Here is an 11,211-nt window from a genome sequence, read left to right as displayed (position 1 = left end):
CCTCCTCTGGGCTCAGCTCTGTCCCGGTTGAAAGCTCAGCCCCATTCCTTTGGGCTCCCTCATAGCTTGAGTCGGCAGCCCTCTAATCACCTCCAGGGTTTGCTTCTGGACATTCTCCACGGCACTTCCAGAAGCAGGTTTGGGAAAGGCAGCCCAGGGTGCTAATAAAAGAGTGGTGTTTGCTAAGTTAAAGGATGAGCTCCTGGGAAACAGGTGATGTTCTGACATCCATGTCAGCTGTTCGAACACCAATTTCTCATCTTGTGGTCTTCTGGGAACTCAGTAATCTGCTCTGTTCTAGTATGGCCTGACGCTTTGTTTGGGGGAACCCCACTTTCTCTCCTACCCTCACTTTAACTTACCTCAACTATTCTACCTTAACCAGCTCTCCAGAAAAGATAGCCAAACCGGAGTGTGACTAGTCAGACTCAACAGTTACCTCTTTAGTGAATAACTGCATTTTAGTGAGGAAGATGGGGGTCCGCAAATTTAAATGTCAATGGGCCAAGCAGGAGGGTGGAAATAAAAAACGGGATGGGATGGCTGGGACCGGGGTGGACCAGTGTGGACAGATCTTAAATATTGGGGGCGGGGGGGAGAAGCTAAAAAAATCCAGATATTTCTGCACAATCTTCCAATTTTAAACGTTTGGTAATTAACTCAACTTTTAAAAAATGCTAGGAAAGCCAGACAAAATATATCTTTGGGTCGCCTTGGCCCATGGCCCAAGGTGAGATAGCAGTGACCTGTGTAAATTTAAGCACACATCTGGTTCTGTGTTAAGCACAATGGTTCTTTTATGGTTGATTTTTAGTAAGGCGGCCACTTGGGGCTCCCTGTGGTCCTGAAATCACACAGGAAGGGCTGACCTCGGTGACTGCATCCAGTCCATTCAGAGTCCTCCTCTTACGGAGAGTCTGTTCCTCTATACGCTGGGGTCTTAGGGTAGGTTGCCCGGTCCCCTCAGGAATGCCATCAAGTTCAATGAGGCTGCAATCACTTGGGTCTACTAGAGGCAGGCAGGTGTTACAGCAATGTCTTCCTCACTGTTAAAGACAGCTGAAGGCTGAAGTGGAGTCATGCCAATCTCTGGTCAGAGAGACCATCAGAGCTGATTACCCTACAGCAGAGGTTCCACAGGTAACCACTGGAGTCAGATCCCTGAGTTCGAAACTCTTCTCTACTAGTTAATTAGCCTCTCTGGCCTCAGTTTTCTCATCTGTAAAATGGGGAATTAATAGTACATTCTAAGTAGGATTCAGCAGGATGAGCTGACCAAGTGCTTCCTTAGCACAGCAACTCGAGAGTAAGTGCCCACATTGGAAGAGGAGTGTGACTTCATTTTTTTAAACCAGGGCTTTATTTAGCATTTAGTTAAAGCTTATTTTTACAGACACATTTGAAAACTGGTGGTTCAGATCTGTTTCACTCATTATCTCCAAACCTGCCTTGCTCTTTGCCACCCTCTCCTGGAGCTATCAGATGTCCGAGTTTCCTGGGGATAATTTTTGTGTCTGAATCCCTTAGCCCAAGTGGTGGAACTTCATTAACCTTTTTCCCAGTGCAGTCTTATTGTGTCCAACAGGCTCCTTCTCAGGGAGCTGCACCCCATCAAGTCCCAGGCTCAGGAGACTGGCTCAGAAAGCCGCACCAAGCTCCTGGGAACCAGCCTGCTGGGACAGCAAGTCTCTTTTCCAGCAGAGCGATATCCCCTCTTCACATGTGTGTACTCCCAGCTTCTTTTTTTCCCTCTTTTAGATTTACTCTGCCTGCAGCCTGTTCCCCACCGTCGTCCGTCCCCACCTCCACCAAAACGAAAAGCGCCATCAAAAATTTAGAATCAAATTTTACATTTAAAAATGTGATTTTGTTCGTTGCCTTCTAACCTAAGGCAGCATCCCCCATCCATCTTGAAAGAGAAGTCAGCATTTCAGGAAGACTGGCCACAGCCTTTAAAAAATACCAGGGGAGGGAGGAAACGGTCTGCGATTGGGAGTTCGGGAGGTGTATCCTGAGTGGAGAGAAAACCCTCAGGTTAGGCAGTCAGGGGGTCTCGGGCGAGGAAAAGGAAGCCAGGCCTCTGCTACGGATGGAGCCCGCCCCTCCCAACTCGGAGAGCAGCCTGCAGCGCAGCGATGGCCGGAAGTGCTGGGCTCAGAGGAGGGTGGGTGGGGAGGGGCTGCCCGGGAGCTGTGTCTCCCCGCTCGCCGGACTGGGATATTTATAGCACCTGTGTTTCTGGACCTGTCTCCACCTGGATTTATGCGGTCTGTGGCTGTAGCGTGTGGTGGGGGGCAACGAGGGGAGCACGTCTTGCTGCAAGGGCTGATTCTTGGCCTTGGGGCTCTGGCTGGAATGGAAGTTTCAAAATCAAAACAAGGAGCCATCTGGGGGAACACCGCGGCAGAGCGGCTCCTCGGTGCTGCGTCTGCAAAGCAGTCGGCGGTTAGGCCCGGTGAAACCCGGGGCTTTCCAACTCCGCTCAGTGTCACATTTACCGCAGCCGTGGGCGGGGGTGGGCGGCAGGGGAAGTGGATCCCACCCTCCCAGTCGCCTAGGGGCTCTGGCTTTCCCTTTCTCGTTGCTCTAGCGCACAGTTAAAGCTGAAAGAATGTTCGTTCTCCCGGGGGCTGGGGGTGGAGGATCTGCACTTTGAAAGAGGAGCCCAGAGAGCACGTGGTGGCCCAGCGTCTGTTGAGACCGGCATGTAGAGTCCACGTCTGCGGACCTACCATCCCAGTCCGCACCCTCAACTCCCCCTAATCGCTACGTGCCTGGTTGATGTCAGACGGTGATGACATCATTTAAAAAATGAAATAACTGCCCCTTAGGTTTTTCAAGAACCTAGCGGGCAGATAATCCCGAGGAAGAGTCTACCGCCGGTCCTTGAGGCGGCCGTCTGCAGTGCCTACCTGTAAAGCCGCCCCGACTGCTCCACCGCGAATTAGTATGGAGAAGAGGCCCTGGGCGGGGTGGGCGGAAGATCCAGCAGAGCTGAGGACAGCAGCGAGCGATACCTAGAGAAACGAAAACATCGTTGGCATTGCTCCAGCACGTTCCCTTTCTCATTTAACCTCAGGTGGCACAAGTGAGGTAGCACTATTGTCAGGGTGCCCATTTCACAGGTGGAGAAACTGACGCTTAGAAAGGCTAAGGGACGTGCCCCAAGGTGACGTAGAAAAGGCCACCTTCAGTTTCAAACTGAGATTCAGGGGACCCGCGGGTTAGGGTGCGCGGCGGGGACCGAGGAGGCAGGCAGGCGGGCGTGGGGCGGGAGCGATTCCGCCGGTTGCGGCCGCGCGGGGAGGAGCCGGGGTCCCGGCAGCGCCGCGCCGGCCCGGGGCCGCTCCAGGGCCGGTTTGGTCGCCCGGGACGAGGGGCGGCCAGCCGGGAATCTGGAGCGGGACGGCGAGGCCGGGGCAGCTGCCAGACGCGGCTGGTGACTGGCCCGCGCCGCCGGCCCCCACCTCCGGGCCGCGCTGCGGTCGGGCAGCGAGCAGGCCACATACCGCGCGGCGCAGAGGAAATGGCTGGAATTCCTCCCGCGGCGCCTCCCTCGGGCCTCGGGGAGGGCGCGGTGCTGGCGAGGGCTGCCCCGGCTCCCAGCCCCGGGCACCGAGGGGGACCCCTTCCCTGGGAGGGCCGCCCCCACTCACTCCCAGCATCTGCGCTCCCAGGGCACGTGAAAGGGCACAGAGTCGGCCCCCGCAGAGACTCCCCGGCCCTGCCCAGTCTCCTGCCCCCTTAACCTGTCTCGGGCTCAAATTGTCTGGGCCGGCCATCTGGGGAGAAGTCCTGCACCCCTACTCAATCCCCTGCTGATCAGGCCTCAGGCCCCAGCAACCGGGATGGTGCACAAAGCGCACAGCCTGCGAGGGGCCTAGCTGAGCGCGACGCTGAAGCTCCAGGCAGTGAGGACTCTGCAAGTCCCAGCCTACGCTTTTGGAAAGCCCTGGCCACTGATATCTGCAAATGTTCTAAATGTTTGTTAAATGAATGCATGAGAATTGGTTGGGTAGGCACAGTACAAACAGAAGCAGAGACCAAAGGATAAAGCAGGCCAAATGTAGATCCTGCTAGAAAGCGTTCATCTTTGCTTCCTGCTTAGGCAAATAACCTGCTACCTAGGCCTGTCCTACTCTCTCTCACCTACCAACCCAAGGCAAGCACAGCCCAGAGGGCCTGGCACCAAGACGACTTTGACCATCTCACCTTGAGCTTAATCTTTCTTTGTTTGTTTGTTTGCGGTACGCGGGCCTCCCACTGCCGTGGCCCCTCCCATCGCGGAGCACAGGCTCCGGACGCGCAGGCCCAGCGGCCACGGCGCGCAGGCCCAGCCGCTCCGCGGCGGGGGGCACGAACCCGCGTTCCCCGCATCAGCAGGCGGACTCCCAACCACTGCGCCACCACGGAAGCCCCTTGAGGTTAATCTTAATCTCAAGGTCCATACTCACTCTTTTACCCCGCCTTTAGGCTCTGAGTGCCTTTTTGCATATCCCACCCTTCCCCGGCTCCACCTCCAATACTTCCCTGGCTGGCCCTCTTCCTTTCTCCACAGAGGGCTCAGGAGGGTCTGATTCCACATGAAGTGGGGCTCTCCTCCCATTCCAGATGGGACTGGGGCGCAGAAGGTGGGGCCCCGGGCCAAGGCTGGGGGCGGGGATGGCATGGCTGTGTCTGCACACCCCCCCACCATGGTTTCAAGCCTGGGAGCAGGGCAGGGACAGGGTTTCCCAAATTAATCCACATCTGAGTCCAGGTTATCAGCTTAAATTTCTACCCTCTCTAGGGGCTTCTGAGCAGCCAGACCAAACTTGGGGAGGGGACTTCTCCTGCAAGGCCCCAGGAAGCATTAGGAGGCCAGAGGCAGGCCTGTCCTAATGCACTTGTCTCTCCTCGGCCAGGTCAAGTGGCGGGGGTGGGGGGGGGGTGGGGAGGGGGAGGGGCAGGGAGTGAGGTGTCATTGTCAAGACCGCCCCTGGACGCTGGCCCACGAGGAGCAGGCCCAGGAGGCCTTGGCGGGCCTTCCATACAGATGCAGGCAGACAGAAACACAGACGGCTCACAGTGACAGTCTTGCTTCTGGGAATTTTGGAAATCAAAACTCGTACATTTTTCACAAGAAAAAGGAACAGATTTTGGCATCTTCGCTCCAGAAACAGGAACTGACCAAGACAGTGGCCTCTGATAATCACTTCCTCATCTCAGTGCTCAGAAGCTGGTGGGGAATCCCTCAGCTCTTCTGTTTTCTCCCCAGTGTTCTGTGGGTAGGAGCCCGAGGGTTTTAGGGGAGAGAAAGGAAGGGAAAGGAGAAAGGCATAGCAGAGAGGAGGGAGGCAAGGCGGGGAGATATTTTTAAAGTGTGTCCTTGAGGATTGAGGAAGCCGGGAACCAGATGGGGATGGGGTCGGGGCCAGAGGGCACCTAACGGGAGCTCAGTGTAGCTGTAATTTCCATCTCCTCCTGGAAAGAGCGCCCGCATTCTGTGTCCCTCAGAGTTCACGGTTCTGTGGACCTGTGCTTCATGGTGAAGTACAGCAAACACACTTAGCCATATTACCTCCTATGCATTTATTGAACACCTACGGCATGTCCCACAGGTTGCTAGGTGCTGAGTGGATAAGAGACAGATTTCTCCCTTGCAGAGCTTAGAGTTGAATAGAAGGAATTGGCATTCCAAAAATAAAGCATTAAAGTAATGAAGCTGAAAATAATTGCCAAGAGAGGAGAAAGAGGCCAGATCAGGTTGGGGTGGAATATGAAAGGCCTTAGGAAGAGGTCACATTTGAAGTGGGCCTTGAGAGGTAGATGGGCCTTTGCCAGGTGGAGATGGGGAAGGAGGCCCTTCCAGGGCAGAGGAAGTGCATCAGCATAGGTGCGGGGTAGGGAAAGTGTGAGCACATCCAGGACACTAAGAATGTAGGGCAAAAGCGGGTGCAAAGGAATAATGGGAGAAACAGCTGGAGCAGGAACTGGGTCCACTTTGCAGACGGTCCCGAGTGCCAGGCTGAGGTATGTGGGATTCCTCAGAGGGCCATGAGGCGGCCTTGACTGGCAATGGCCTGACAAATGCAGCACCACGTGCTGCTGGCAGCTCAGAGAAAGGAGTGAGGCAATGGGGAGGAGGGCGGAGAGATGGGGAAGCAGCCAGACCCATCTGTGATAACTCAGCCAGACCGTTAAAGTGTTTTATAGTCCAGGCCCCTGCTATGTGCAGCTGACCTGAAATGGGTCCCACTGAGTAGATCTTTGTCGGTTCAAGGTTTTTGCTGCAAAACTCTGAGCCTCAGTTCTCCTATGGGAGCAAAGTAAAGGTGGTACCTGTGTTCTTGTGTGGAACGACCAGGGTGGTAGTCCCTGTGGGCAATCAGAGACCTTCCTCTCCTAAACAGGCTGATGGGGGAGTGGGGTACCTGCGCCAGCATGGAGAGCATGAGTGGGAGAAATCACAGATGTGGGCTCTGAAAAGGGTGAGACCTTGGGGTAGCCCAGATAGGGGAGAGAGAGAGCCAGTCTCCTGAGGCAGCCAGGGTGGGAAGGGGTTGGGGAGGAAGTTCCAGGATCCAGAAGGTCTCTGAATAGACCCAGCTGGACCCTCTTCCAGCTCTGTTACTCTGTCCCTAACAGAGCACTTCTCACGTGGGGCGGGAAGGAACTTTCTCAGCAATAGGCAGAGAGGGTTTATGGGTTGTAATTATTATTATTATTTAAAAATTTTAAAACAAAATTTATTTTGAAATAATTTCAAACTTAAAGAAAAGTTGCAAGAAGAGTATAAACAACTTTCTTAGCTCCTTAAATCAGATTCTACAATCATTAACATTTACCATTTCCTTCCTTCCCGGCCATTATCGTTATTCCTTTTCTGTTCAATCTGACAGCAAGTTGCAGACATGATGCCATTCCACCCCTAAATATTTCACTGAGTATATTTCTTCAAAAGCAAGTACACTGTTCTATAACCTGTGTGCAACCCATTCAGATTTCCAGATCCCATTCAAATTTTACCCACTGTCCAATGTCTCCTTTTCCTTTCTAGGCCAGGATCCAAATCCAGATCATGCATATAATAAATTTTTAAAAAATAAACTTGATTTCTCTTCCTGGATTGTAAGCTCCTAGAGAGCAGAGGTGGTGTTTCCCACAGGTCTTAGTACTTACTAGGCACTAAATACAAGCCGAAGGAAAGGATCAGGATCAGATGCCACATTATAAGGAGGGGAAGCCCCATGGGTGACAGCGATGGCTGAGTTTACTGTTTTGTCACACATCCCCCTCCGGATCTTCTATGACTTCTATGAGTGTGACTGAAATCCTACTTCCTGTGGGGTCTTTACTGGGGGGCCACCTTCTCTGTACTTCTTTCCCTGGCTCCCCCCCATCTCCCACTTCTCCCATGGGGCATGTTAGCATTTAATGAATACACATTTAAGGAGGATTTCAATTTGCCAGGTTTTGTGCCAGGCATGGGAATACAGTGGTGAACAATGCTAATGATGGAAACAGCTAAACGAATCCCCAGCCCCTACAAGGGCCTCAGGATCTCTCCATGGCCTCATAGGGTCTGAGATGGCTACTTGGCTGGAACAGGCAGAATTGTCCTTGCTAGTTATGATTTTGTGGCGCCACCTGCTGGCCGTATGTAAACACATGGACAGTTACGTGTAAAAATGTACACACAAAGAAATTGACTATTAGAACAGGGAGACACACAAAAGTATGTACACACTGTGAAACATACGCATGTTCGCAAACAGGCACACATACATGAAAACACAGACATATAATCACATACAGAAATTCAAGATCTAGCACAGTACCGTATCTTTGGTAGGAGTCCAATAAATATTTGCTAGTGTATAAAAAAACCCCACCAAATTCTTTAGATCAGTTTTCTTTCAGGCTTATTTTTCACCACCTTTTCTAGCCAGTAAAGTAAGAATGCTCCACAGTCACTTGCTCCCTGCCCACATTCCTTCCCTCCATCCTATTCTTTCTTTTTTAAAATATTTTTTATTGAACTATAGTTGATTTATAACGTTTCAGGTGTACAGCGAAATGATTCGGTTATACATATATATCTATTCCTTTTCAGATTCTTTTCCATCATAGATTATTACAAGATATTGAATATAGTTCCCTGTGCTATACAGTAGGTCCTTGTTGTTTATTTATTTTATATATAGTAGTCTGTATCTATTAACCCTGAATTGCAAATTTATCCCTCTCCCCCATTCCACTTTGGTAACCTTAAGTTTGTTTTCTATTTCTGTGAGTCTATTTCTGTTTTGTAAATAAGTTCATTTGTATCATTTTTTTAGATTCCACATATAAGTGATATCATACGATATTTGCCTTTTTCTTTCTGATTTACTTCACTTAGTATGATAATCTCTAGGTCCATCCATGGTGCTGCAAATGACATTCTTTCATTTCTTTTTATGGATGAGTAATATTCCATTGTGTGTGTATATATATTTCTCTGGCTATATGCCCGGGGGTGGGATTGCTAGATCATATGGTAACTCCATCATCCTATTAATTCGTTAAAACCAAATTCAAATGCCATCTTCTCCCTTATCTCTCCAGCTAAGATAATGACTTCCTCTTCTGAACTTTCATAACTTTATGATATTTATCATTTTACTAATTTGCATTTTAGCTATTTGAGGATATGTGTTTTCTCCCTTTCTAGTCTGTAAGCTCCTCGAGGGTAGGATTTGTGTTTGATTCATGTCCGTGTTCCCCCATAGTACCTGGCACATTGCCTTGAACAAAGTTGGGGCTCAGTAAGTATTTGCTGAATGAATGAATAAATGATACAGTGACAGACACAGAGAAAAACAAAGATAATGCACAGAAATGCACATCTATCTACATAAATTTCTCTCTCCTTGCAAAAATGATACACATTTACATGAAAGCATAGAAACATCCATATCTATGACTAAAGCTGTGAGGAGACACATCTCTTAAGTTAAGCACTTTCTTATTTCTGTTTTTATTCTGATCCAGACCTTCTTCCCACTGACTGACAGCAATAGCCTCTTAACTCATCTCTGTTCCTAGTTTTTCCCTTTCTACTTTTCCATTGCCCTCAGCCTGTACCTTCCTAAAGCACCTCTTTGATGATATTATTCCTTAGCTCAAGAATTCCAGAAGTTCTTGCATGATAAAGTCTGAAAAAAGCTAAACACTATTTTCTAAAGGGAGGGGACTCACAGTTATAACCAGTGAAAAATAAATAGAAGTGGTTTCTTTCTGGGAAAGTTTGTCATGGCCTGTTAAAAAAGACAGTCTTGGCTGGTGCCACCTGTTCTCCTTCCATACTGCCTTGAATGTGGTTACAAAGGAGCTGCAGCAGCCATTTTGCAACCATGAAGGAAAGACCAAGGTGTTGTTCCTGACCTCACCGAGCAGCTAAACAAATGCTACTGCTTCTAGATTCCTTTTTTATATGAGAGAAATAAACCTCTGTTTGTTTAAGCCACTGCAAGTCATATTTTTTTGTTAGGACATAATCCTAACTCAAGATTCATGAATATCTCCCTTTCTCTAACTTCCTTAACCTAGTATTTTTTTTTTTCTTAACCTAGTATTTTAAAAACTGAGCCTGAAGGACAAGAAAAAGCAGACATAGGATGAGCAAGGAAAAGAGTTTTCCAAGTAGAAGTAGCAGCATCTACAAGGGTCCTGTGGGAGAGCATTCATGATCTGGCCCCGCTTTATCATCCAGCCTTGATTCCCAGTATTTCCAATATTCTTTTCACGGTCACACCCTAGCCCAAGCCTCCATCATTTCTTGCTTAGACACTTTCAATAACTTCCCAGTTTATCTCCTTGCTCCCGCTACTGACCTCCTATAATCCAGTCTACTTTCCCCCTTGTCATTCTCTTGTTGTAATTTCCTTATTTCTTTCTTAATAAGTGCTGCCATTTAAAAACTATATATTTGTCTGTCTTTGTCTCCCCCACTAGACTGAAGACTGCAGAAGGGCAGTTTATGCCCTTTCTGGTGTGGTTCACTTCCTGTATTCGGAGCCCAGCATAGTGCCTAGTATATGACAGGTGTGTCAAGAACTGTGAAGGAATCTGAGAATTTACCCTCCTTACAAGTTAATAAGTTAGCTTCATACTGTCTCATGGATGCTGGCAGAAGACACAAGACTCCCAGGACAGAGACAAAGGATGTTATTACTCAAAGCAATAGCAGTGGCTAGAGTATCAGCATTTGCACTGCTTCCTCAAGTCCCAATTCCCGTGGGGCGATGTGAAGAGGTCCAGGTGACACATGCACATGTAGTGGGTTGCATTACAGAAGAGGGACCCTGAGCTTAAGGAACCAGGATCATTTTCAGTGGGGAGTAAACCTACTGCACCTTCGTAACACTGGACGGTACACAAACCTGCTCTTTGCTCCAGGGGGAAACACTGTCTATCTTTCAAGGTTCTTTACTATGCCAACATCTTTGAAAAGAGAGTCAGAAGCAAAGGGAGTTAGTGCCTTCTCTTGCAAGACCTGCAGAAATGGGAGAGACACACGGAAAACCCTTTGATCACCCAGGCTTTCTGCCCGGAGCCTCTTTACAGACCAAGCACAGAGAAGGGGCAACCGCAACAGAGCCTGGAGGTCTCATTTAGTTGAAATGTCAGCTATTAGAGGTCAGGAAGCCTCAGGCCACTGGAATTTGTGGCACAGAATACTGGAAAGGAGGAAGCTATGCAGAGAAAGAGCTCCAGCAATTTGCGTGGGTTCGGTTGAGTTTTGGCTAAATATTAAACCATGCGTGTGTAGGGTAAGACTCCAACCAGGCTCTTCCTATAATTACCAGGAAGCTGTAAGCTGAACAATTCCAGAGCTAACATCAGGTCGGGAGATGTTAGAGTTCCAACTAGCCAGACTGGAGAGTGGAGAAACATTCTTGAATATGTAGCTATCCCAACAGTAGGGTAACACTGGTCCCAGGTTATAAGTACTCTAGAAGGGGTTTTTCATCTTTGGTACTGTTGATATTTTGGGGGGAGGATAATTTTTTGTTTTGGGGGGCTTTCTTGTGCATTGCAGGATACTGAACAGCATTCCTGATCTCTAATCATTAGATGACAGTGACACACTCTGGGTTGTAGCAAACAAAAATGTTTTCAGACACTGCCGATATCCTGGGTTGGGGGTTGGGGAAAGTTGTATCTGATTTAGAACCACTGCTTTAG

General features: G+C 49.2%; 1 protein-coding gene across 1 annotated transcript; it reads right to left on the bottom strand.

Annotated features, from left to right (window-relative positions):
• Positions 1-1,359: 1,359 nt before the first annotated feature.
• Positions 1,360-3,507, bottom strand: LOC132501326 (uncharacterized protein DKFZp434B061-like). Its single transcript, XM_060116942.1, has 3 exons — positions 3,189-3,507; positions 2,913-3,017; positions 1,360-2,350 (listed from the first exon to the last, which is right to left on the bottom strand). Exons 1-3 carry the CDS (start codon positions 3,505-3,507, stop codon positions 2,031-2,033), a joined length of 744 nt encoding a protein of 247 aa, XP_059972925.1. The 3' UTR covers positions 1,360-2,030.
• Between the last annotated feature and the right edge of the window lie 7,704 nt (positions 3,508-11,211).

Source organism: Mesoplodon densirostris, chromosome 14, assembly GCF_025265405.1.
Source record: "Mesoplodon densirostris isolate mMesDen1 chromosome 14, mMesDen1 primary haplotype, whole genome shotgun sequence".
In the NCBI taxonomy this organism is placed as follows: domain Eukaryota; kingdom Metazoa; phylum Chordata; class Mammalia; order Artiodactyla; family Ziphiidae; genus Mesoplodon; species Mesoplodon densirostris.
This window is presented reverse-complemented; position numbering and strand designations above follow the sequence as displayed.

Excerpts from the sequence above, each read along its gene's own strand:
- LOC132501326 (XM_060116942.1), bottom strand. The coding sequence starts at position 3,507 with ATGTGGCCTGCTCGCTGCCCGACCGCAGCGCGGCCCGGAGGTGGGGGC. Across the intron at positions 3,018-3,188 it reads ATCTCAGTTTGAAACTGAAG|GTATCGCTCGCTGCTGTCCT; the intron begins GTGGCCTTTTCT and ends TCGTTTCTCTAG. Across the intron at positions 2,351-2,912 it reads CAGTCGGGGCGGCTTTACAG|CCAGAGCCCCAAGGCCAAGA; the intron begins GTAGGCACTGCA and ends CTTCCATTCCAG.